The following is a 22,642-nucleotide window of genomic DNA, read 5'->3' as shown; positions in this document are numbered from 1 at the left end:
AAGCAGGTGCATTAGAAATAAGAATTTCAAAAACTTGGTTCTAGTTCTGCTTTTGATGTAATTATATGTTGACAATTATTTTAAACCAAGTTATTGAAAATCCAGCAACAACTATTAATTGAAAAATAAAGATTTTTTAAATATGTAAGACCTTTTGAACAGGATAAGGGCAATAGTTTTAGTCTCACTTATATGGGGAATCAAAGGAAAAAAAAAACAAACCCAAAACAAAAAGGCAAGCTCATAGATACAGAGAACAGATTGATGGTTGCCAGAAGTGGGCGAGGGGCACGATAGGTGAAGGAGGTCAAAAGGTATAAGTTATGAAATAAATGTCATGGGATGTGATGTATGGCATGGTGACACATGATCATACTGTGTTTTACTACGTATTTGCAAGTTGCTAAGAGAGTTGAAGTTTTCATCGCATGAAAAAAATTATGTGACTGTATGGTAACTAGACTTACTGTGTTGATTATTTTGCAATATGGACAAATACAAAATCATTATATTGCACTCCCAAAACTAATATAATGTTATATGTCAGTTATACTTCAATTAGAAAAAAAGGGATTTTTTTATAAGAACAGAGGAGAGAAAGGGGTAGGAATAGAGTAGAATGATCAGGAGTCAATGTCAAGAAATGAAAGTCTAGGGCAGACTTTCTCAGCCTTCTCTCTGTTGCCTTTTGGGCTGGGATAATTCTTCTTGTATGGGGTGCTGTCCTCTGCTTATAGGACGTTTAGATCACCCTTGACCTCTACCTACTAGATGCCTGTGGCACCTGCTCCCACCTGTCTGGTCATGACAACCAAAAATGCCTCCAGATATTTCCAGATGTCCTGTGGTGGCAAAATCCCCCCACCCCCTCCTTGAGAACTACTAGTCTAGGGTAGTAAGAGCCTGAGTTGAGTTCTAACAGCAGGACGTGATAAAAAGAGGATAACAAATGGAATTTTTAGTAAACAAAATTTCCAGTAATTAATATTTATTCAGTTCAGTTCAGTTCAGTCGTTCAGTCGTGTCCAACTCTTTGCGACCCCATGAATCACAGCACGCCAGGCCTCCCTGTCCATCACCAACTCCCGGAGTTCACTCAAACTCATGTCCATAGAGTCGGTGATGCCATCCTTATTAAGCAACTACTATTTCCCAGGCACCAGCACTAGGTGACACAGTCGTTTAACACAAATAATAATAAAATGTGTATTCAATGCAGATTTTATGCAAGGGATTGGAACTACAGAGAACAAGAAGATAGTCGCTGTCTTTAAAAGACTTCTTTAATAGAGAGACATATGAACAAATACATTACAATCCCAAGTGAAAATACTAATGTGCACAAGCAACTGAGAAGAGAATTCTTTCAGGGAAGTCACGTGGGCTGAATTTGAGGGGTGAATAGCAGTATTGCCTCCTGGAGTAGGTTTTGCAAATGAGGCGGTGAATTGCCTGTGGTCTTTTAGTCGCTAAGTTGGAGACCAAGTGGACGCAAAACTCTCTCCAGACTGTTACCTCTGTCCAGGGAATAAAGCTCCCGGAACATAATTAAACCTGGGATGACTGCCCAGGGCAGTTGTACACTTTCTCTGAGGCTTTGAATAGAGCAATTAGCACCTGGCAAATCCCAGAGCTGTGCCATTTTAGTGACAGTTTATATACTTCACATATTGTTTTAAATCATTGTCAGATAAAGAGCTCTGTATCTCACTCCCTTCATAAATCAGACACACTGCCAGATTATATCAGCAACACCTTGTTGATTTTGAAAAAGTTAAATAAGAGGCATGTTTGCATCCTCTGGTTAATAGGTTCTTTATTAACTGGTAGGTGTGCTGTCTTGGAACCTGGAAACAGATGGGGCTGTATGGCTTAATTTTTTAGAATGGCAGTATGTTGCTTCCTCTCATAGCAGCAGTATTTGCTGTTAGGTAGGAAAGATGCAATTATTCAGTGGCGATTTACATAATATATATTCAACAGTAGTGGTGGCTCTTCATACTTCCTTAATTATTTACATTTAAAAATTTTTACCCAGCGAAAGGAAGCAATGAGCATCAAAGAAAATTGCCAAAGCATTTATCTTAAACTGCACTGTGTATCCCAGCTCTGCTGTTTCTTCACTGGCTTCTGTCCCATTAGTAACAATAGTGTTCAGACTTGCTGATGTCACTGCCCACTTATTTAATTTAACTAAATGTGATAAATGTGTTTACTAAAGATTTTGTTCGGAATTTTTTTTAAAGGTCAATATGGTCCTTTTGCATTGCGGTGTATGTTTTCTGATATGATTGTAAAATTACATTAACTTATCAAAAATAATTATTTATGTACACTAAAAGCTATGGAGACAGCTGAGATAAGATGCAAAAGCTCTTTTTCCTCTCAGTTCAGAGAAGGCAATTCATGGTTGTTCTACTTTGTCTTATCTGATGTTTTGTTTTTGAAAAATATAAAATGTTAATGTGATAGTAACAAGATGATTTTTAGCTTTAGTACATTTGAATTACTAAAGACTGACACACACACACTACAATGGCTGCAACTCCTTGCGACCCCTGGCAATATGGTTTTGAAAGTGTTCCTTGTCACCGGATCCCAAGCTTCAACCACCCACCTTCCTGCCGTTTCAACTCTGACAGGATTTGTCCAACCATATTTTCCTCCTCTCTTTTCCTTTTCTCCTTGCACCTCCACCATTTTCTCTGAGCTGTGGATGACTCTGTCTTCTCAAGACCCCAGTCATCCATTTACCACATATTAAGCACCTGCTATGGGCTTCCCTGGTGGCTCAGTGGCAAAGAATCTGCCTGCAATGAGGAAAACCTGGGTTCAATTCCTGGGTGAGGAAGATCCCCTGGAGAAGGGCATGGCAACCCACTCCAGTATCCTTGCCTGGAGAATCCCGTGGACACAGGAGCCCTGGTGGGCTAAAGTCCATAGGGTAGCAAGGAGTCAGATACAACCGAAGAGACTGCGCAGCAGCATCTCGCACCTGCTATATGCTAAGCCCTATTCTAGGAGTAGGGGTACAGTTGTGAACAAAATGGACAAAAAATCCACATCCTAATATAGCCTGATTCGTGGTGGGAGAAAAAAGACAATAAACAAAATCAATAATATACAAAACAATCTTGAAAGAGGACAACAAAGTTGGAGGACTCATACTTCCTCAAACTTATTACAAAGCTACAGAAATCAAAATAGTGTGGTATTAGCATAAGGATAGTTAGAACAATGGAATAGAAATTGAAAGCCCTGAAATAAAACCAACCATCTGTGGACATATGGCTGGCTGAATTTTTGACAACGGTGTTAACAGACCACTCCATGAGGAAAAAATAATCTCTTCAACAAACGGTGCCGAGATAACTGGGTATATGCATGCAAAAGAATGAAGTTAGACTCCTGTCCCACACTACACAGAATTAACTGAAAATGATCAATGATCCAAATTACACAGAATTAACTGAAAATGATCAAAGACCTAAATTAAAAAGCTAACACCACAAAACTTTTAGGAAAAAACATAGGGGTAAATAATTATGACCTTGAATTTGGCAACAAGTTCTTAGATAGGACACTAGAAGCACAAGTAAGAAAAGAAAAAGTAAATGAAGGGGATGTCATCAAAATAAAAAACTTCTGTGCGTCAAAGAGCATTATCCTGAAAATAAGAAGACAATATACAGAAAGGGAGAAATATTTGCAAATCATGTATCTTGGTATCTGTATATCCAGGTTATATAAAGAATTCTTACAGTGCTACACAAAAAGACTCACAGTGCAATTTTAAAATGGGCAAAGGCCTTGAGCAGTCTTTTCCCAAAGAAGATAATATAGATGGCCATCAAGCATGGGAAAAGATGCTCAGCATCATTAGTTGTTAGGGAAATGCCAGTAAAACCACAGTGAGACAACACTTCACGTCCTCTCAAGATATACTGCATTCTTTAAGTTGATGCCAGTTTTCAAGCAGATAAACATGAATGTATTTTAGATTTCCCACCCTGTGGTAGATTCTTTTGAATGGGAGGTTGAACCTAAGCAGGAAAAGGCTTTGTCCTAATATGAAATACTGTATGCAGCACTTTAAAAGAATGAAGTAGATTTACATAATGCTCACATAGAAAATGGGCTTCCCTGGTGGTTCAAAGGTAAAGAATCCACCTGCCAATGCAGGAGACGTGGCTTCGATCCTTGGGTTGGAAATATCCCCTGGAGAGGGTGATGGCAACCCACTCCAGTATTCTTGTCTGGGAAATTCCATGGACAGAGGGGACTAGCATGGGGACCCATGGGGTCGCAGAATCAAAAACGCCTTAATGACTAAACAACAAGAACAACAACATAGAAAATACCCTTAAGTTGCAGAATGATTAAATGTTTTTAAAAATTAAAATGAATACTGTATTTTTTGGTGAGGATCTGTCTATATATACACATACAGAGGAAAATATTAAAAAATAAGCCCAAAGGGGTAATAGTAGTTACACCAGGAAGGGCATGAGGATTTGGAAATTGTTGTTGATGACCAAATGAAATTTAACCTTGTCCATGTTTTAACTTTTGTAAGAATAATAGCTTAATGAGGAACTTATATAATTAGAGCTGTAAAGAGCCTTGACTCGTTTATGTATGACTAGAAATAAAATGCCTCTGGGTTTAGTTTGCTTTCGTTTTAGCAATTACTCTGAAACTGTTGACAACCAGCTGTAAAAATCCGTACAGGGAGTGCTCAAAATCTCTTTTTTTCCCCTTTTATTTCAATCTATGGAACAAGAAAGTATTGTAAGTGAAATAAACATGCAACTTAGAATTAAAATTGAAAGCTTAGTATTAATCTGACTACCACAAAACTTTAAAAACAAAATATTTACCAACATGAAAATGCTTACAATATTTCATTCATTGAAATAGGCAAAATATAAGACATATATGTGAACTAACCCTATTTTAAAACATGTTTTATTTAGAACAAAGATTTTTAAATTCTTAAAAATGTTTGCAAGTGATCAGCATTTCTCTGTGAATAAGCAGGGCTTTTGGGGGTTTTCTTTTTAGGAAAATTTTTTGTTTTTTTTTTAGGTTGTTTGTTTTTCTTTTTCTTTTTCATGAACATAAAATGTTTTTAAAATCAAAATGCCCTCTCTATCTTAATTAAAATCAAAAGGAAGGAAGAGAGAAGAAAGGAGGAGACACAGGGCAGGGCAAGGCAGAGCAGATGGGAAATTCTTGTGCTGATCCTCTGCCTCAAGTATTAGTATCATGAATGTTGTGTTTTCAGTGCTTTAATGTTTAAAATACAATTCTACAACATGTGTGTATCTCCATGATATTTAATTTTGTTCATTTGTTTTTCAGCTTTATAAAAATGATTTAACCCTCTGTTTAGTCTTTTAGGGTCTAATTTGCTTTTCCATTTAACATGGAAGATTAATTTTTGTCAATATAGTTAGTATATTTTTATGACTATATGATATTTCACTGTGAGATTATTCCATTGTTTATCTGTTCGTTCCCTAGCTGATGGATGGGTTGTTTCCAGATTTGTGCTGTTTTGAATAGTGCTACTATAAATATTATAGTATATGCAATAGTGTCACTTAGGACATGCATGCTGCGTGTGTGCTAAATCGCTTCAGTCGTTTCCAACTCTGTGTGACCCTATGGACTGTAGCCCGCCAGCCTCCCCTGTCCATGGGATTCTCCAGGCAAGAATACTGGAGTGGGTTGCCATGCCCTCCTCCAGGGGATCTTCCTGACCCAGGGATCGAACCTGCGTCTCATGTCTCCTGCATTGGCAGGCAGATTCTTTACCACTAGCACCACCTGGAAAGCCGTTACTTAGTGTGGTGGCTTCCAAATGGTTTTCACTATAACTCAATAGGAAATACACACAGATAGCTCTGTCTCTCTCTTCTCTCTCTGTGTGTATCTGTGTACCTACCTGTCACTTCAAACTTCTAGATATAATGTTCTTCCCTACTCTGAGCAATAGTTCTGATAAAAATCCAGTATATTTTTTAGAATCCTGATAGAGATCCAGTGAACTGATTTTATTACCCATTTCTATCTGAGGTTTGAAAACTAGTCTAGGACATATACCAGGTTGTAGAGTTGCTAGGTCTAAAGATGTGTCACAAGATGATAGCAAATTGTTCCCAAAGTGCTGATCAACCTATTCCTATCAATTTTTGTTAATCACGTCTCTTTTTTAACTTTTTATTTTGTGAGTGAACTCCGGGAGCTGGTGATGGACAGGGTGGCCTGGCCTGCTGTGATTCATGGGTCGCAAAGAGTCGGACACGACTGAGCGACTGAACTAACTAACGAACAGCCAGTTAACATGTTAATCACCTTCTTATCAACACTTGGTATTTCAAACAAAGTTAGGTTTTCAACAAGAAGTCTGTTAACTTAATGAACAAGTGAGAACATGTTAATGATTTTGACTTATGTTCTAATCTTATGACTAAAAATTTCTAGCCAAATAAAGTGCCAGAATTTCTAGACGACTGGACTACACTGAGTTGTTCTGTATTCTTTTTGAGATCTTGCTTGGCAAATGCTTCACATATTCTTTGCTTGAAAGTACATCTTGCTTGTTACTCTGTTTGCTTTGCTGCTCAAGTTTGCAAATAGTAATCTCTCTCGGTTGTGGCCTCAGTGCTTGATTATTTTAAGGTTAAGCATCCCTGAGATATTATCTGCTAAGTAACAGTTTAACTGACTGAGAAAACAGATACGTTGTCCTTGATATAGTATGACACGCTTCGTTTGAAAACGAATTTTTATCGGTGATTTTGATATCAGTTTAAAGCTCAGAGGCTCAGTTAAGTAAAAGCAGGATGTTTGATGAAAAGTTTTGGTTGATTATGTCAAAATGTGTCCTTTTGTAGAACCAACCTGACATTTAAGGCTTCTAGTAAGAACCTAGTTTAGCTAGTTTGTGGGTCTTGTCATCACTTGTAAAGTTGAGAATGTCTTTCCTGCTGTTTTTACACTTGCCAGGGGAGTGCCTCTTTTCATTGGGGCACTTCCCCTTGGCTCCTGCTGTGTTTCATGACTCCTTGGCACATAAAAATCTACTTGTTAGTCTAGATTCAGTGACAGAATCTACAAATGGAGAATTTTTGCTCTGCACAATGATTGACTTCATTATTCACAGCTATCCTCTTGGTTAATGGGCCATCACCTGTCATCTTGTAAGGCACCTTCCTTATGTCTGTCTGGCCTAGGTGACTCCAGCAGGAGATAAACTTCCCTCCAGTTTAATCTTTCAAGTCAGCGGTACAGTTAAGCCTAATCACCCAATAATGCCACCTTGTATATATTTCAGTGATACGACCATCATCGTTGACAGAATCTTTCCCAACACGGCCTTGCACCTTCTCATTCTTCTGGGTGTAAGTTTTTCTAGGTTGAAAATAAACAGAGCTTGTTACAATGGGTGAGTTCACTTTGACTCCAGCGCAGACTCCATTTTTTGTTTTGTTTTTAGTTTCTGGAATTCTTCCTCAATGGTGAGAATCCAAGCTGTAGATTTAAAGAAGCCCTTGCTTGCAACGTGGGGCAGTAGCAGTTTACAGAGGCCCAGTGGAGTGGAAGGAGTAGAGAAATTGACAGTGCAGAAATGTTAGGACTCCAGGTGGTGTCGTTTCCTCAGTAACATCATATCTACCTTTTCAGAGATTCCACCTGGAGAAAAATGTAACAGGTTGGAGCAGTTCAAGTTCACGCCTCACGGTCCATCCACAGTCCAACCACAGTCCAACTGCCCTGGGGGTGCCAGTTACAGATGGTGGGTCTCCCTGGCCCTGGTTCACTGAAGCAAATAGATTGCTTCTGGGCTGACCCAGAGTTTTAGACTCTCTATGATAAAATCACTCTTTTGCCACCTATGTTTAAAATAAAAATAAAGCAAAACCTTCCCATAAACCATTTGGCAAAGCCAAAAATATCCCCTTCCCCTCCTTGTATTTTTAAAACTCTAAATATTTTGAAATAGTTTAATGGGATGGTTTCCTGACTTGGATTCTTTTAATTCCTTAGGTAATGAAGACTTTAAATCTGGGAAGCTGTTATATGGTTTTAGCACAGCACAGCACCCATCTCACTGTAGAGGCTCAATAAAGATGTGTTGACTGATTCAAAGAATGAATGAAAATGTACAAACTACCTACCATTCATAAAATAAATAAATCACTTGGATATAATGTACAGCACAGGGAATGTAGTCAGTGGTATTATAACAACTTTGTATGGTGTATAATCTATAAAAATATTGGATCATTCTGTTGCACACCTGAAACTAATACAGTATCATGAGTCACCTGCACCTCATAGGAAGGAAGGAAGAGAGAAGGGAATGTTGAGAATTATTTCAGGATGGCTTCACAGCATATATTTTAGAGCGCTTTTTGGAAATAATCCCCACTTCTAGCAATGCACCTAAGCACAAGGGAGGGTAGTAAGTTGCTTTTGGTCGTACAGGTAAAGGGCCATTCATTCTGTCGATCTGCATCTCGGAGGAATAGAGTGGGAAGAGGCAAAGGGGAAGGTGACTTGTGTGTTTACCGTAATTACAGGCCGGAGTTTTGGAAATGAGCTGAAAAATCTTTTTTCGATTAAGCTCCTTGCACATTACTTGTATGTTGACATATGAAACCTTCTGAATGAAACATAGGGAAAGTTTTGAAAAAACATGTTTCTGTGCTGTGCGTGGTGTGGCTGTCACGCACTGTTCCTGCTGTTTCACCACACCGCATTCCCTGGATTTGGGCCAAACTGCGTTTATTGACAAACAGTAAAAGAGGGACGGAGGGAGGGAGGGAGAAAAAGAGGATGCGTGTGTTGGATTTCTGTTCCTAAACACTCTTCAGGATTAAAAAATGAATGCCATCTGGGTGTCCTGGGATGACTCTATAACAATGAGAAGGTAGAAATATACTTCCTTCCCAGAAAAACAATTTCAAAACATCTATTTAGAAAAAGGGAAATATCTGTTTTCTGAATTTGAACTAAGCTATTCTACGTGGATATCATCTGATAGAATAACAGAGTTTTCTGAAGGACACACTGGGAACATTTTTAAAAAGTGGTTTATTAACTGCATCAGTAAAATAATACCATACTGCTTACCCAAAAAGCTGGCACAGTTGTAAAATTCTTGAAGTTTTAAAGATGTTTGGTGTTTTGATGGGCGAAGTGTTTAGAAGATAAAGCATCCCCAAAGCTAATTTGATTTGTTCTGCAGTTTGCTAACAATGGTGTTCTTTAGTTCCTAACCAAAGTGTTTCGATAATGAGATGGCCAGAGTAGATTTTTAAAGTTAGACGTGTATTTTAAAAGTAGCAATGTAATGTGAGATCTCTTAATTTTACTAAGGTGTCTAGATTGTTTCTATCAGAGATACTTACAAAAGTAAAGTTTAACAGTTCATTCAAGGAACTGCAACATAGACAACTTGGTAAGTATTGACTGAAAGGATATTTTTCCTGAAAAAGCTGTATGTGAATCAGATTTTTGTCCATTGTGTCATAATTTTACATTTAGTATGATTCATTTTGTAAGAAAAGTACTCTCCCAAATTTATATTTGCGTCAAACCCAAATTTTCATAGATCAGAATTGCTCGGAGTAAGGGCTCCTTTAAGATGCCTTGTGTTGTGTAAGATCTTGTTTATTCTTTTTGAGGTTGCTAAGGTACAGAAAGTTTGACTTTTTTAAAAGGGCAATAGTTATTCACCAGTTTATAAACAGTTAAGTAAAAATAGATTTCTAAGGATCTTCAATTTGTAAGTAATAAATCATCCACATTGAAATAGTTGACCTGGATTCTATTTTACTTAAGGATGTGGACTGTTTTATAAACACACCAAGAGTTACAAATATAGAAGAGAGGAAATAAAGAATTGCACTGTCAGTAATATGCAGTATACATTTGTGCCTGTATGACATTTTAGTCAAAGCATTCTAATACACACAGTAAAGCACGTTAGAATTGGGTCTGAATTAAGACTAGTCTCTGAGTAACACAGAGAGACTTCGTTGCAACCCTATTTGGTCCTGTGAGTTGTTGTTCAATCACTCAGTCTGTCCTACTCTTGGGACCCCATGGACTGCAGCACACCAGGCTTCCCTGTCCTTCACTATCTCCTGCTCATGTCCGTTGAGCCGGTGATGCCATCCAACCATCTCATCCTCTGTCGTCCCCTTCTCCTCTTGCCCTCAATCTTTCCCAGCTTCAGGGTCTTTTCCAACGAGGTGGTTCTTTGCATCTTGTGGCCAAAGTATTGGAGCTTCAGTTTCAGCATTGATTTCTTTCCAGTAAATATTCAGTGTTGATTTTACTATTAACTGGTTTGGTCTCCTTTCTGTTCAAGGGACTCGAGAGTATTCTCCAGCACCACAGTTTGAAAGCATCAGTTCTTCATGGCTCAGCCTTCTTTATAGTCCAACTCTTGCATCCATACAGGACTACTGGAAAAACCATAGCTTTTGACTAACTTCACCTGAAGTTACAAGCCTTCAATTGACCAGAGTTCCAAAATAATTACGAGACAGATTCTGCTAGTGTAATAGTGGTCTCGGTGGGGAGACAGTTTCCTGTTGCCTCGTACTCTGCCATCTTCTCAGAATCCTCTTCCTCTAGACTGTCCCCCATGCCTCCGCCACCAGCACCTAATTTAGTTTGAATAGTCAGCTGTTCTCTTTAGTCTCTTCGGCTTTTCCCCCTTCTGTCTCATACTTTCTCCTTCTCTTTCTCCTAATTCAATGGGTCTTTTTTTTTTTTTTTTTTAAAGAAAATCTTTTGGTGGACACAAGTTCTTTTAAGAATTTGAAGAAAATTACCTATGGATTGTCTGCCTAGAAAAATGCATGTATCTCCCAGTAAGAGCTGATGGCTGAGGCCCATTGTTATTGTTTAGTCGCTCAGTCATGTCTGATTCTCTTGAGACCGCATGGACTGTAGCCTACCAGGCTTCTCCATTCATGAGACTTCCCAGGCAAAAATACTGGAGTGGGTTGCTGTTTTCTTCTCCAGGGGATCTTCCCAACCCAGGGAGCGAACCTGTGTCTCCTGCATTGGTAGGTGAATTGTTTACCACTGAGACACCTGGAGGCTCCTCAGAGGTCCATTATTGTTATTGTTTAGTCGCTAAGTCATGTCTGACTGACTCTTTCCAATCCCATGGACTGTAGCCCATCAGGGTCCTCTGTCCATGGGATTTCCCTGCAAGAATACTGGAGTGCGTTGCCATTTCCTTTTCCAGGGGATCTTCCCGACCTAGAGATCAAACTCTTATCTCCTGCATTGGCAGGCAGATTCTTTACTGCCGAGCCACCAGGGAAGCCCTTCAGAGGTGCCCTGAAATCCCACCTTGGGAGCCCTTGTTATAACGATGCATGTTTGTCAACTTCCCTTGACACTCTGGGAAGGAGGCTTTCTACCCGTGGCTCAGGATGCTCACTAAGGACCGGTGAATGGAAACTTCCCTCATAGATTTGGAGGAAGTCTCTGAATATGGTTAGAAAAACCTCTTTCCCAGAGTGTGAAATCATGACACCGTTTCCATGTTTATCCACCAACTGGCATGTTTATCCAATGACATTAAACTGGTCTGTGTATGAGGTAGTTACTTATACCTTACAAGACAAACTTGTGACTGCCATTCATTTGGAACATGTAGGGATGACAGGCTAGTTTAAGTGTGGACCAATCTGAATAAAATCTGTGTATTTGTGTATGTGTGTGTTTTCAGTCTGGTTTCTCTTCAATAATTTGAGATGATATATATGTGCCAATAGTAATAATAACAGCCAACTATTTTCTAGATGGATGTTCTTTGGGGTGTCTTTTTACCCTTTCAAAGCCATATTAATTACTGATATACAAAAAAGTGATATAGAAGTAGTCAAGGAAACAGTCTGTTCCTTCAAGGGGGTTAAATGTTCTTTTGGAAAGTGTGTTCAGATTCTAAATTTCTATAGTAAACTGTTTTATGGAGGGGATACCAAGGTGTACTTCATGCTGGCTGTGGATTAGAAGGTCAGAAATGACAAGGTTGATCAGTACCCTGTGATGACCTGGATGGGTAGGATGGTGGGGATGGGAGGGAGGTCTAAGAGGGAGGGGATATATGCATACATTTAGCTGACTCACTTCATTGTACAGCAGAAATGAACACAACAATTGTAAAGCAATTATGCCTCAATTTTTAGAAAATAAAAACAGGCTTCTTCAAAACCCCTAAAAATTGATAAGGTTGAGAAATTAAAAAACAAAACAAATATGAATTAACAACGTTCTGTCCTGGTAGTTTCTGGAGTGGCCCTTGCAGCATGGACACCCTGGGTCGACGGGAGTGCACAGCCTGGTCGGTGATAAAGACTTTTCTTGTCTGGACTGACCAAGAAGCACTGCCCTTGAGGGACTGTTCAGCAGTTCCATATGCTCCAGGGCAGACAACCAAGGTATCCACCTTAAGCAGTAATTTTTGAATTTTATTTTCTTCAGGATTGAATTCACCAGTTGGATCTTCCAGTGAGGCCAAGTAAGTGGAAATAAGATTGAGTAACTGGTAACAGAAGTTCAGTTTAAACCAACAACTTAAAAACAAAAGTCTCATTTCTCCCACACTTTTAGCCAGCCAAATTAGATCTGAGTGTGGAATAATGTACAGTCAAATCATGGTGAGTGCACATGGTTAGTTCTGCTTTCTTTCTCCCCCCACTTTTTTTAAATTTATTTTTTAATTGGAGGAAGATTGCTTTACAGTGTTGTTTTGATTTCTACTGTACAACAACGCAATCAGCCATGTGAAAATGTTAGTTGCTAATTCATGTCCAACTCTTCGTGATCCTATGTACTTAACCTGCCAGGCTTCTCTGTGGAATTCTCCAGGCAAGAATACTGGAGTGGGTTGCCATTTTCTTCTCCTGGGGGTCTTCCAGACCCAGGAATTGAACCCTGGTCTCCTGCATTGCAGGCAGATTCTTTACCGTCTGAGCCACCAGGGAAATCTGTTCCCTCCCTCTTAAGCCTTCCTCTCCTTCCCTGACTCCACCCCTCTGTGTCATCTCAGAGCACCAGACTGGGCTCCCTATGTTATACAGCAGCTTCTCACCAGCTGTCTGTTTCACACACAGGTAGTGTATTTATACCAGTGCTACTTTCTCCATTCATCCCATTCTCTCCTTCCCCCACTGTGTCCACAGGTCCGTTCTCTACATCTTCGTCTCCATTCCTTCCCTGCAAATAGGTTCATCGGTACCGTTTTTCTAGATTTCGTATGTATTCGTTAATATATGAAATTTGTTTTTCTCTTTCTGACTTTCTTCACTCTGTATAGCAGACTCTAGGTTCATCCACCTCACTAGAGCTGACTTAAATTGTTTCCTTTTTATGGCTGAGTAATATTCCATTACTCATTATTCCACACACCACATCTTTTTTATCCATTTATCTGTAGATATACATCTAGGTTGCTCCATGTCCTGGCTACTGTAGGTAGTGCTGCAGTGGACATTGCGGGTACATGCGTCTCTTAGAATTGTGGCTTTCTCAGGGTATGTTCCCAGTAGTGGAATTTCTGGGTCATATGGTAGATATATTCCTAGGTTTTTTTTTTTTAAGAAATCTACATTCTATTCTCCGTAATGGCTGTATCTGTTTACATTCCCCGCAAAAGTGTAGGAGAGTTAGTTCCCTTTCCTCCACATCCTCTCCAGCCTTTGTCGTTTGTAGATTTTTTGATGATGTCCATTCTGACTGGTGTGAGGTGATACCTCATTGTAGTTTTGATATGCATTTCTCTAATAATAAGTGATGTTGAACATCTTTTCCTGTTTTTTTTTTTTTTGCTATCCATCATACTGTTTCCTTTTCAGTGGTTCTGTTTATTTAAAGAACTTGAAAATGAGAAGTTGTTTTGCTCACTCAGTTCGGGTTTATTGTAAAACTCAGTTGCCAGAAAAAAGAGAGTACAGTACTGTTTTTGTGCTGTGAGTGCGTGAAGTGGACCACGAGTGAACCGGAGAAGGCATGGCCCCGCTGCTTTTTTCCTTCCACCCACAGAAGGAAAGCTCTAATGGTCAACAGATGGCGTTTGTGGTTGTCTGGCCTCATGAACGCCTAGATGCAGGCGCCAAAAATGGTGGTAGACCCAATCACACTACGCATATGTGTTCACTCTTATTCCCTGGGGCTGATAAAAATAATGCTGGAAAGAAACAGAAAGCTGGAGAGAAAAGTGGGCACTGTGCTGCAATTGGTAGATGACATTTGTCATAAAAAGGATCAGTTTGACAACCATGGAGAGAAGTTGTTTTGCCCGGGTCCATGTGATATGTCTTCATGGGTAAAAGCTTTACTTTCAGACTCCACGGTGGTAGCAGCATAGCACCAACAACCAAGTTGAGAGAAAAGTAACTGTTTCCCCTTTTCACGCATACTTACGCTCCTCTAAAACAGAATTTGAACAAATATTTAAAGGTGCAAAATACTATTTGAAATGAACGTTTTAGTAATATCATGGCATAATGGCCACAAAATACTTTATTGCTTGGCAGAATAGAGGTGTAGAGGCAAGTGGCCCATCAGTGTCAAGGAAGGCTTGTTTCGCTCAGTAAAAGCAAGTGCAGTGGACAAAGAAGTATATTCTTCATGCTATTGGAACTGTGTTGTGGAAATGTGATGTTTCCATTCCTTTAGCACAAATAAATCATTTGGTTTCACTTTAAAGTGGGAAAAAAACAATCCATGTGGGGGATTGTTTTGTGACACCACAACCATGGGATCAGGGACCAAGTGTCCAGACAGACCCTCCCCATGAGGCTGAGCCCTTCTTGATCCACAGATGAGGAAATGGGCCCCAGAGAGAAAGCAAGACTAGTTCATGATCACACAGTCAGTCTATGGTAGGGTTTCAGTTTTCTTACAGTGAGCGTTTAACCACTAAAAGCTTATTAGAAAGTTGTCCTCACCTGCCTAGCTAGGTTATCTTTTAACTGTGACTTAAAGCCTTCCTCGTGCAGCTGAGAGATCATCTTTGGAAACTTCCAGAACCCCCTGAGTTGGGCCAAGGATTCTTCCTCCTGTGCCACTTATTGCCTCTCTTCTGTAGCTCTTGTTATATTTTGTAGAAGTCATCTGGTTGTTTTTGTGTATCAATCCTGCATGTACATTCATCTTCACAGTTTATTCTGTTTCATTCTTCTTTGTACCTTATAGGAATGGCATACGGACAAGCTTTAGTAATGCCCCCCACCCCTCCTATTTGCGTGACAGTTTTTTAATCGCTCCCCAGGATGCTGTGTGTTAATTACTAAAAGTGTTATGAGTCTGACCAGTGGTATTTTCATGAGGTTAGAGCTTGCTCTAGGTTAGAGCATATAGTCTGTGTGAACCTAAATTATTTGACAGTAGAAAGCCGTTTGAATCAGATTGACACGACTGGACAGACTCGGGCAGGGTGGGGGTGGTCTGCACTGTGGATGTCAGTGTGATGACCAGCTGGAGATAAGTAAGGACCCTTTGTTCTACTAGTGGCTACAGTATTACAGGAATGAGAATGGGGTAACCTTTAGGAACCCTGAAGTGCACCCCTGGACAATTAGGAACTATTAACATTGACAGGAAAGCCTTCCTCAGCGATCAATGCAAAGAAATAGAGGAAAACAACAGAATGGGAAAGACTAGAGATCTCCTCAAGAAAATTAGCAATACCAAGGGTACATTTCATGCAAAGATGGGCTCGATAAAGGACAGAAATGGTATGGACCTAACAGAAGCAGAAGATATTAAGAGGTTGCAAGAAAACACAGAAGAACTGTACAAAAAAGGTCTTCACGACCAAGACAATCACGATGGCGTGATCACTCATCCAGAGCCAGACATCTTGGAATGTGAAGTCAAGTGGACCTTAGAAAGCATCACTACAAAAAAAACTAGTGTAGGTGATGGAATTCCAGGTGAGCTATTTCAAATCCTGAAAGATGATGCTGTGAAAGTGCTTCACTCAGTATACCAGCAAATTTGGAAAACTCAGCAGTGGCCACAGGACTGGAAAAGGTCAGTCTTCATTTCAATCCCAAAGAAAGGCAATGCCAAAGAATGCTCAAACTATCGCACAGTTGCACTCATCTCACACGCTAGTAAAGTCATGCTCAAAATTCTCCAAGCCAGGCTTCAGCAATATGTGAACCGTGAACTCCCAGATGTTCAAGCAGGTTTTAGAAAAGGCAGAGGCACCAGAGATCAAATTGCCAACATCCGCTGGATCATGGACAAAGCAAGAGAGTTCCAGAAAAACATCTATTTCTGCTTCATTGTCTATGCCAAAGCCTTTGACTGTGTGGATCACAATAAACTGTGGAAAGTTCTGAAAGAGATGGGAATCCAAGACCACCTGACCTGCCTCTTGAGAAACCTGTATGCAGGTCAGGAAGCAACAGTAAGAACTGTACATGGAACAACAGATTGGTTCCAAATAGGAAAAGGAGTACGTCAAGGCTGTATATTGTCACCCTGCTTATTCAACTTATATGCAGAGTACATCATGAGGAATGCTAGGCTGGAAGAAGCACAAGCTGGAATCAAGATTGCCAGGAGAAATATCAATAACCTCATATATGCAGATGACACCACCCTTATGGCAGAAAGTGAAGAGAAACTCAAAAGCCTCTTGATGAAAGTGAAAGAGGAGGGTGAAAAGGTTGGCTTGAAGCTCAACGTTCAGAAAACTAAGATCATGGCATCTGGTCCCATCACTTCATGGGAAATAGATGGGGAAACAGGGGAAACAGTGTCAGACTTTATTTTTGGGGGCTCCAAAATCACTGCGGATGCTGATTGCAGCCATGAAATTAAAAAGACGCTTACTCCTTGGAAGGAAAGTTATGACCAACCTAGATAGCATATTGAAAAGCAGAGACATTACTTTGCCAACCAAGGTCCATCTAGTCAAGGCTATCGTTTTTCCAGTGGTCATGTATGGATGAGTTGGACTGTGAAGAAAGCTGATCGCTGAAGAATTGATGCTTTTGAACTGTGGTGCTGGAGAAGACTCTTGAGAGTCCCTTGGACTGCAAGGAGATCCAACCAGTCCATTCTAAAGGAGATCAATCCTGGGTGTTCATTAGAAGGACTGATGCTAAAGCTGAAACTCCAATACTTTGGCCACCTTATGTGAAGAGTTGACTCACTGGAAAAGACTATGATGCTGGGAGGGATTGGGGGCGGGAGGAGACGGGACAACAGAGAATGAGATGGCTGGATGGCATCACTGACTCGATGGACATGAGTTTGGGTGAACTCCGGGAGTTGGTGATGGACAGGGAGGCCTGGTGTGCTGTGATTCATGGGGTCACAAAGAGTCGGACACGACTGAGCGACTGAACTGAACTGAACACTGACAGGAATCCGAAGCCTTTGTTACTGAGAGTCCAAGTTTGATATGTTTTTTTGCACTTAAGTTTTCCTATTAAAAATATATATATCAAACAAGTGTAGAGAATCATATTTTGAACATCTGTGGACCCACCAATCAGCTTTATTAGACCTTAACTTTTCTTAAACAGAACCTGAATTTATGTATTTTCAATTTACTTTGTGTTTCTATTAAAATTTTTTATTGACGTTTGATTCACGACGTTGTGTTAGTTTCAGGTATATAGCAGAGTGATTCGGTTATGCACATATATATGTATATGTATGTGTGTATGTGTGTGTATGAGCTTCCATAATGGCTCAGCAGTAAAGAATCCACCTGCCAGTTCAGGAGACGAAGGTTCGATCCTTATGTCTGGAAGATCTCCTGGAGAAGGAAATGGCAGCCCACTCCAGTATTCTTGCCTGGGAAGTCCCATGGCCAGAAGAGCCTGGCAGGCTACAGTCCATGGGGTCACAGAGTCAGACCCAGCTTAGTGACTAAACAACAACTATTTTTATATATTCTTTTCCAGATTCTTTTCCATTACAGGTTTTTGTAAAACATTAAATTTAATTCCTTAACTATAACCTTTTGGTATTTTGTATTCTTTTCCTTCCCTATCCAGAGGTCACTGTTATGAATTTGGTGTTTGTTACTCAGAGATTCTAAAGTTGACTCTTTAGGACCTCCCCCCGAAGGCAAGGGCTTTGTGTGATGGAACAGGAGCTGTGTCTTGTGGCGATAAAACCATAGTTTTGGAGCCATGGTGAGATTCATAAAGATTTGAAATGTGGCAGTGAAATCAGACTGCAGAGCCAGGGTTCCCAGATCCTGGATTCTTGAGTAGTTGGAATTTCCCCAGGGGACGAGGAGGGACGGTGGACCCCGAAAGTCACTCATCAGGGTAAAGCTCAAATAGACATAGCTTGAGGAAATGTATTGTTTAGGAGTAATGCTTTTCAAACATTTTTCTACCGTAACCCACGATAACAAACAAATTTTGCAGAGTGACCCTCGATACTTGCGCGCACGTGCACACACACACATGCACACAGAACACGTACCTCCAAATGAAGCATTTACATGAAATAATACCTATTCTTTGTTTGTTAGCTGCACTGCAGTCAGGTCTGTTTTTTTTTTACAAAAGCAATTTGTTCCAATAAATTGATTTCCCAGGCCATTAATTGATCAGAGCAGTTAAAACAACAGCCACAAACCCGGGTTTGCAGAACTGTGATTTGTTTCCTGGAGCAAAAGTTTTTTTAAAGGGTCTTTTAGTTTAACTCTACTGAACATCCTTATAAGTAGCAGTTTTCTACTGATGGCCTAAGCTTCAAGAGTTATGCCACGATTTACTAATAAAAAAATTCTATGTAAAACTAAGCAGAATTCAGAGCTCTTTTGAGGTTCAGGTTATTCTGTATCATGTTGCTTCTCCTCCTCAGAGCCCTTCGTCCTCTTCAACGATTGCTTTAAGGCAGCCTCTCTCAATTAAGTAAACAGAGCTCGAACACAGTGACTTAACTATACTTTATAAATTCATGATTGTTAAGCCACAGAATCAACCTTTCCAAATAAAACTGAGTGTAAGTCAAACTGCCAAGAGAAAAAGAACAGCTATGGAGTCTTTAACTCTTTCAGTATACAGGGCTAACTAAAGTCTACGCTAGTAATAAAGCGATGTATGTGTTGCTTCATGTTTACTGAATATCATCCATTTTTGTGTAATCAGACTGCCATCCTCTTCACAGAGCTTTGTTATTATTGTTTAGTTGCTAAGTCATGTCCTACTCTTTTGAGACCCCATGGACAATAGCCCGCTAGGCTCCTCTGTCCATGGGATTTCCCAGGCAAGAACACTGGAGCGGGTTGCCGTTTCCTTCTCCAAGGGATTTTCCCAACCCAGGGATTGAATCCGTGTCTCCTGCATTGGCAGGCGGGTTCTTTACCGTCTGAGCCACCAATAACCCCTCTTCACAGAGCTTCCTGATGATCATCATAAGAGCAGGCGTTGTGACAGCAGCTCTGTCCAAAGACGTGTATGTAAATGAACCCAGAAAGGTGCAACTCCAGGGAGGCAAAGGGGGAAATTACGTCTCATGCGTATTAAACACACAGTTGTTGGAGATGGTGAACTAGATTGATTCCAAGATGGTAAAATGAGTCAGCTTTCTCCAAAATCCTACCAGCAACCACTTTACAAGGGAAACAAGGGAGCTGGTTTCTAAAATCTGGAAGAAGCAGAGGGTTTTGTTTAAGCCAGTTATTTTTTCACAAAAGAGGAAATGCAGAGCTACTTCAGGAAATTTAAATGGGACTGTTGAATAACTGGGGAGGAATGTCTCCTTGGGACAAGAAGGCAAAGAAAAGTTCAGCTGATTTTCAGGGAGAATAACAAAAGTTACAGTGTGCATGTTGTGTGTGTGACTGTGTGTGACTTCTAGAGTGGTCTGGTCTTATGACTCCTTTCTACTTTTAAGAATTATTGAGAACTCCAAAGAACCTTTGTTGATGTGGCTCATTTTTTTTTTTTTTGGCACCATTTTAGGAATTAAGACTGAAAAGCTTAGAATGTTTACTGACTTATTAAAGACAATGATAAACTCATTATATATTATTAGTAACATAAACATTTTTTATTTTTTAAAAATCAGTTTTTACCCCCCAATAGTGAAGAGTGTTATTGTTTTGTATTTTTGCAAGTCTCCTTAATGCTTGGTTGACTATGATACTTGGATTCTCATAATTGCTCCTGCAATCTGTTGTGACCTGTTGTTTGGGTTGAAGTGCATGGGGGAAAGTTTAGTGCACCCAGATGTGTTAGTTGGAAAAGAGAGGGTCTCACAGTCCCCTGAAGGGGACTCTGGGACTCCCAGGGGCCCTTGAGTCATTTTGAGAACCACTATCCTATAAAATGGGCTTCCCTGGTGGCTCAGAGGGTAAAGCGTCTGCCTCCAATGCGGGAGACCCGGGTTCGATCCCTGGGTCGGGAAGATCCCCTGGAGAAGGAAACGGTAACCCACTCCAGTATTCTTGCCTGGAGAATCCCATGGACAGAGAAGCCTGGTAGACTACAGTCCACGGGGTCGCATAGAGTCGGACACGACTTGAGCGACGGAACGGAACGGATCCTATAAAGTAGTTTGGAAGCATAAACAGTGGTGAGATTACTGTGTTAATCCCTCCGTTGTGTCCAACTCTTTGCGACCCGGTGGACTGTAGTCCGCCAGGCTCCTCTATCCATGGATTATAATTGGAAGAGAGGAGCTCCTTCAGAGGTGTTGCAGTGATCAGGGGGAGAGGTCAGGTGGGGCAGGGCTTAGGTGTTGGCGGAAATGGAGAGAAAGCTCCCAAACTTGAAAGACGTTTTGAAGGCAGAATTACCAAGACTTGGAATAGAGCATAAAAGAGAAGGAAGAGTCAAGATGACTAATAAGAGTTTTCTTTCTTTTTTTTTTTTGGTGTCTGCCTTTATTATTTTTAATTAATTAATTTCTGGCTGTCCTGGGTCTTTGTTGCTGCACACGGGCTTTCTTAATTGCATCAAGCCCGAGCTACTCTTTGTTTGTGGCGTGCAGGCTTCCTCACTGCGAAGACTTCTCTTGCTGTGGAGCATGGGTTCTAGGGCACTCGGGCTTCAGTAGTTGCAGTTCAAGGGCTCAGTAGCTGTGGCGCACAGGCTGATTTGCCCCGTGGCATGTGGGATCTTCCCAGGGTAGGGATAGAACCCATGTCTCCTGCATTGACAGGTGGATTCTTAATCACCGGACCACCAGGGAAATCCTACATATTTTCAAGTATAGAACATCTGAAAAATACTTTCTCTCTTACACCCAACCTTTACCCTTTTTTGAAAATTATCCCAATGAATTTCACTGAAGTCTTTTTTTTTTCCTCCCCCAGAGTTGTCCTGCCCACCCCAGGGCTTTGGAGAAAGTCAACTGCTTCCCAGCCTGCACTGGTCACAGTCACTTCCAGAGGAAAGGGAAGACCTATGACGTCCCTGGGGACTTGGGACCTATGACCTCCCAAGGGGCATCCTTGCTCTCTTCACTCGGGCCCTGCAGGCAGTGAAGGGCTGTGGGTCCAGCTCCTGTGTGCACCGGACGCCTGCAGTTCCCCCCTCTTATGCACTCCAGCACCCCTATCAGCTCCCTCTTCTCCTTCACCAGCCCAGCAGTGAAGAGACTGCTCGGCTGGAAGCAAGGAGATGAAGAGGAAAAGTGGGCAGAGAAGGCGGTGGACTCTTTAGTGAAGAAGTTAAAGAAGAAGAAAGGCGCCATGGATGAGCTGGAGAGGGCGCTCAGCTGCCCGGGGCAGCCCAGCAAGTGCGTGACCATTCCCCGCTCCCTGGACGGACGGCTGCAGGTGTCCCACCGCAAGGGGCTGCCACACGTCATTTACTGCCGGGTGTGGCGCTGGCCGGACCTGCAGTCTCACCACGAGCTGAAGCCGCTGGAGTGCTGCGAGTTCCCTTTCGGCTCCAAGCAGAAAGAGGTGTGCATCAACCCCTACCACTACCGCCGCGTGGAGACGCCAGGTGGGTTTCCTTCATGGTTTAACTGTGACAGGTAAGAGGGTACGTCCCGGTTAGTGGAGAGCCATGGGCCACCATCAGGAGAAGGAACCTTTTACCACCACTGCAAGAGAGGCAGAAAGAGAGAGGTTCAGTTTGGAGAGGCCGATCTAAAATTTTGTAGTCAGAATAACCTAGACAGAAGATCTTTCACTTCAGTATAGATGTAAGCTTTGTGTGATTTTGGAAAACACCATTTTATTTTGATGTATTTTTGAGTCATCATCCATTTCTTGAAAGGTCTGAATATGGCCTTGACGTGATAAACTGTTTAAAAAAAATCTTTCTCCCCAATTCCTCCCCTTGAACTCAGTTGTGCTGAACTAAACCAGCTGTACTCTCCCCACGCTAAAGTAAGCAGAGGTATCCTCTAAACTAAGGAGAGGATGGAAGAGTTGCTGGAAATCCTTCCAAGACTGACAACAATGGCAGTGAGGGGAGATTGGCAGCTCTTCTTAAATATGACTTTAAATATAGGAGAGTATTAATCCTAAAACATTTCAGGCACACACGTGTGTGTGTAAGTCCGGTGTTCATCTTTGTTCCTTCACACTGGGATAACAGTTTGACTGCTTTTCTCCTTGAGTGGAGTGTTCCTGCAGCTACAGGGATGCAGTTTTTGCAGG

The 22,642-nt window shown here is 41.0% G+C and overlaps 1 protein-coding gene across 4 annotated transcripts in view; it reads left to right on the top strand.

The window, feature by feature from the left end:
- Positions 1–22,642, top strand: part of SMAD9 (SMAD family member 9) — a 69,553-nt gene that overhangs the window by 18,715 nt on the left and 28,196 nt on the right. For all 4 annotated transcript variants that reach the window (XM_055426237.2, XM_055426238.2, XM_055426236.2 and 1 more), the window contains one exon: positions 21,344–21,980. In XM_055426237.2, coding sequence (XP_055282212.1) covers positions 21,569–21,980 — 412 coding nt within the window. In that variant the 5' untranslated portion in view covers positions 21,344–21,568. The remainder of the gene's footprint in view (positions 1–21,343; positions 21,981–22,642) is intronic.

This window comes from Moschus berezovskii, chromosome 13 (assembly GCF_049115385.1).
Source record: "Moschus berezovskii isolate FMDL1 chromosome 13, NW_MosBer_1.0, whole genome shotgun sequence".
Taxonomy (NCBI): Eukaryota; Metazoa; Chordata; class Mammalia; order Artiodactyla; family Moschidae; genus Moschus; species Moschus berezovskii.
Note: the sequence above shows the minus strand (reverse complement) of the source record. Positions and strands in the feature narration are given on the sequence as shown.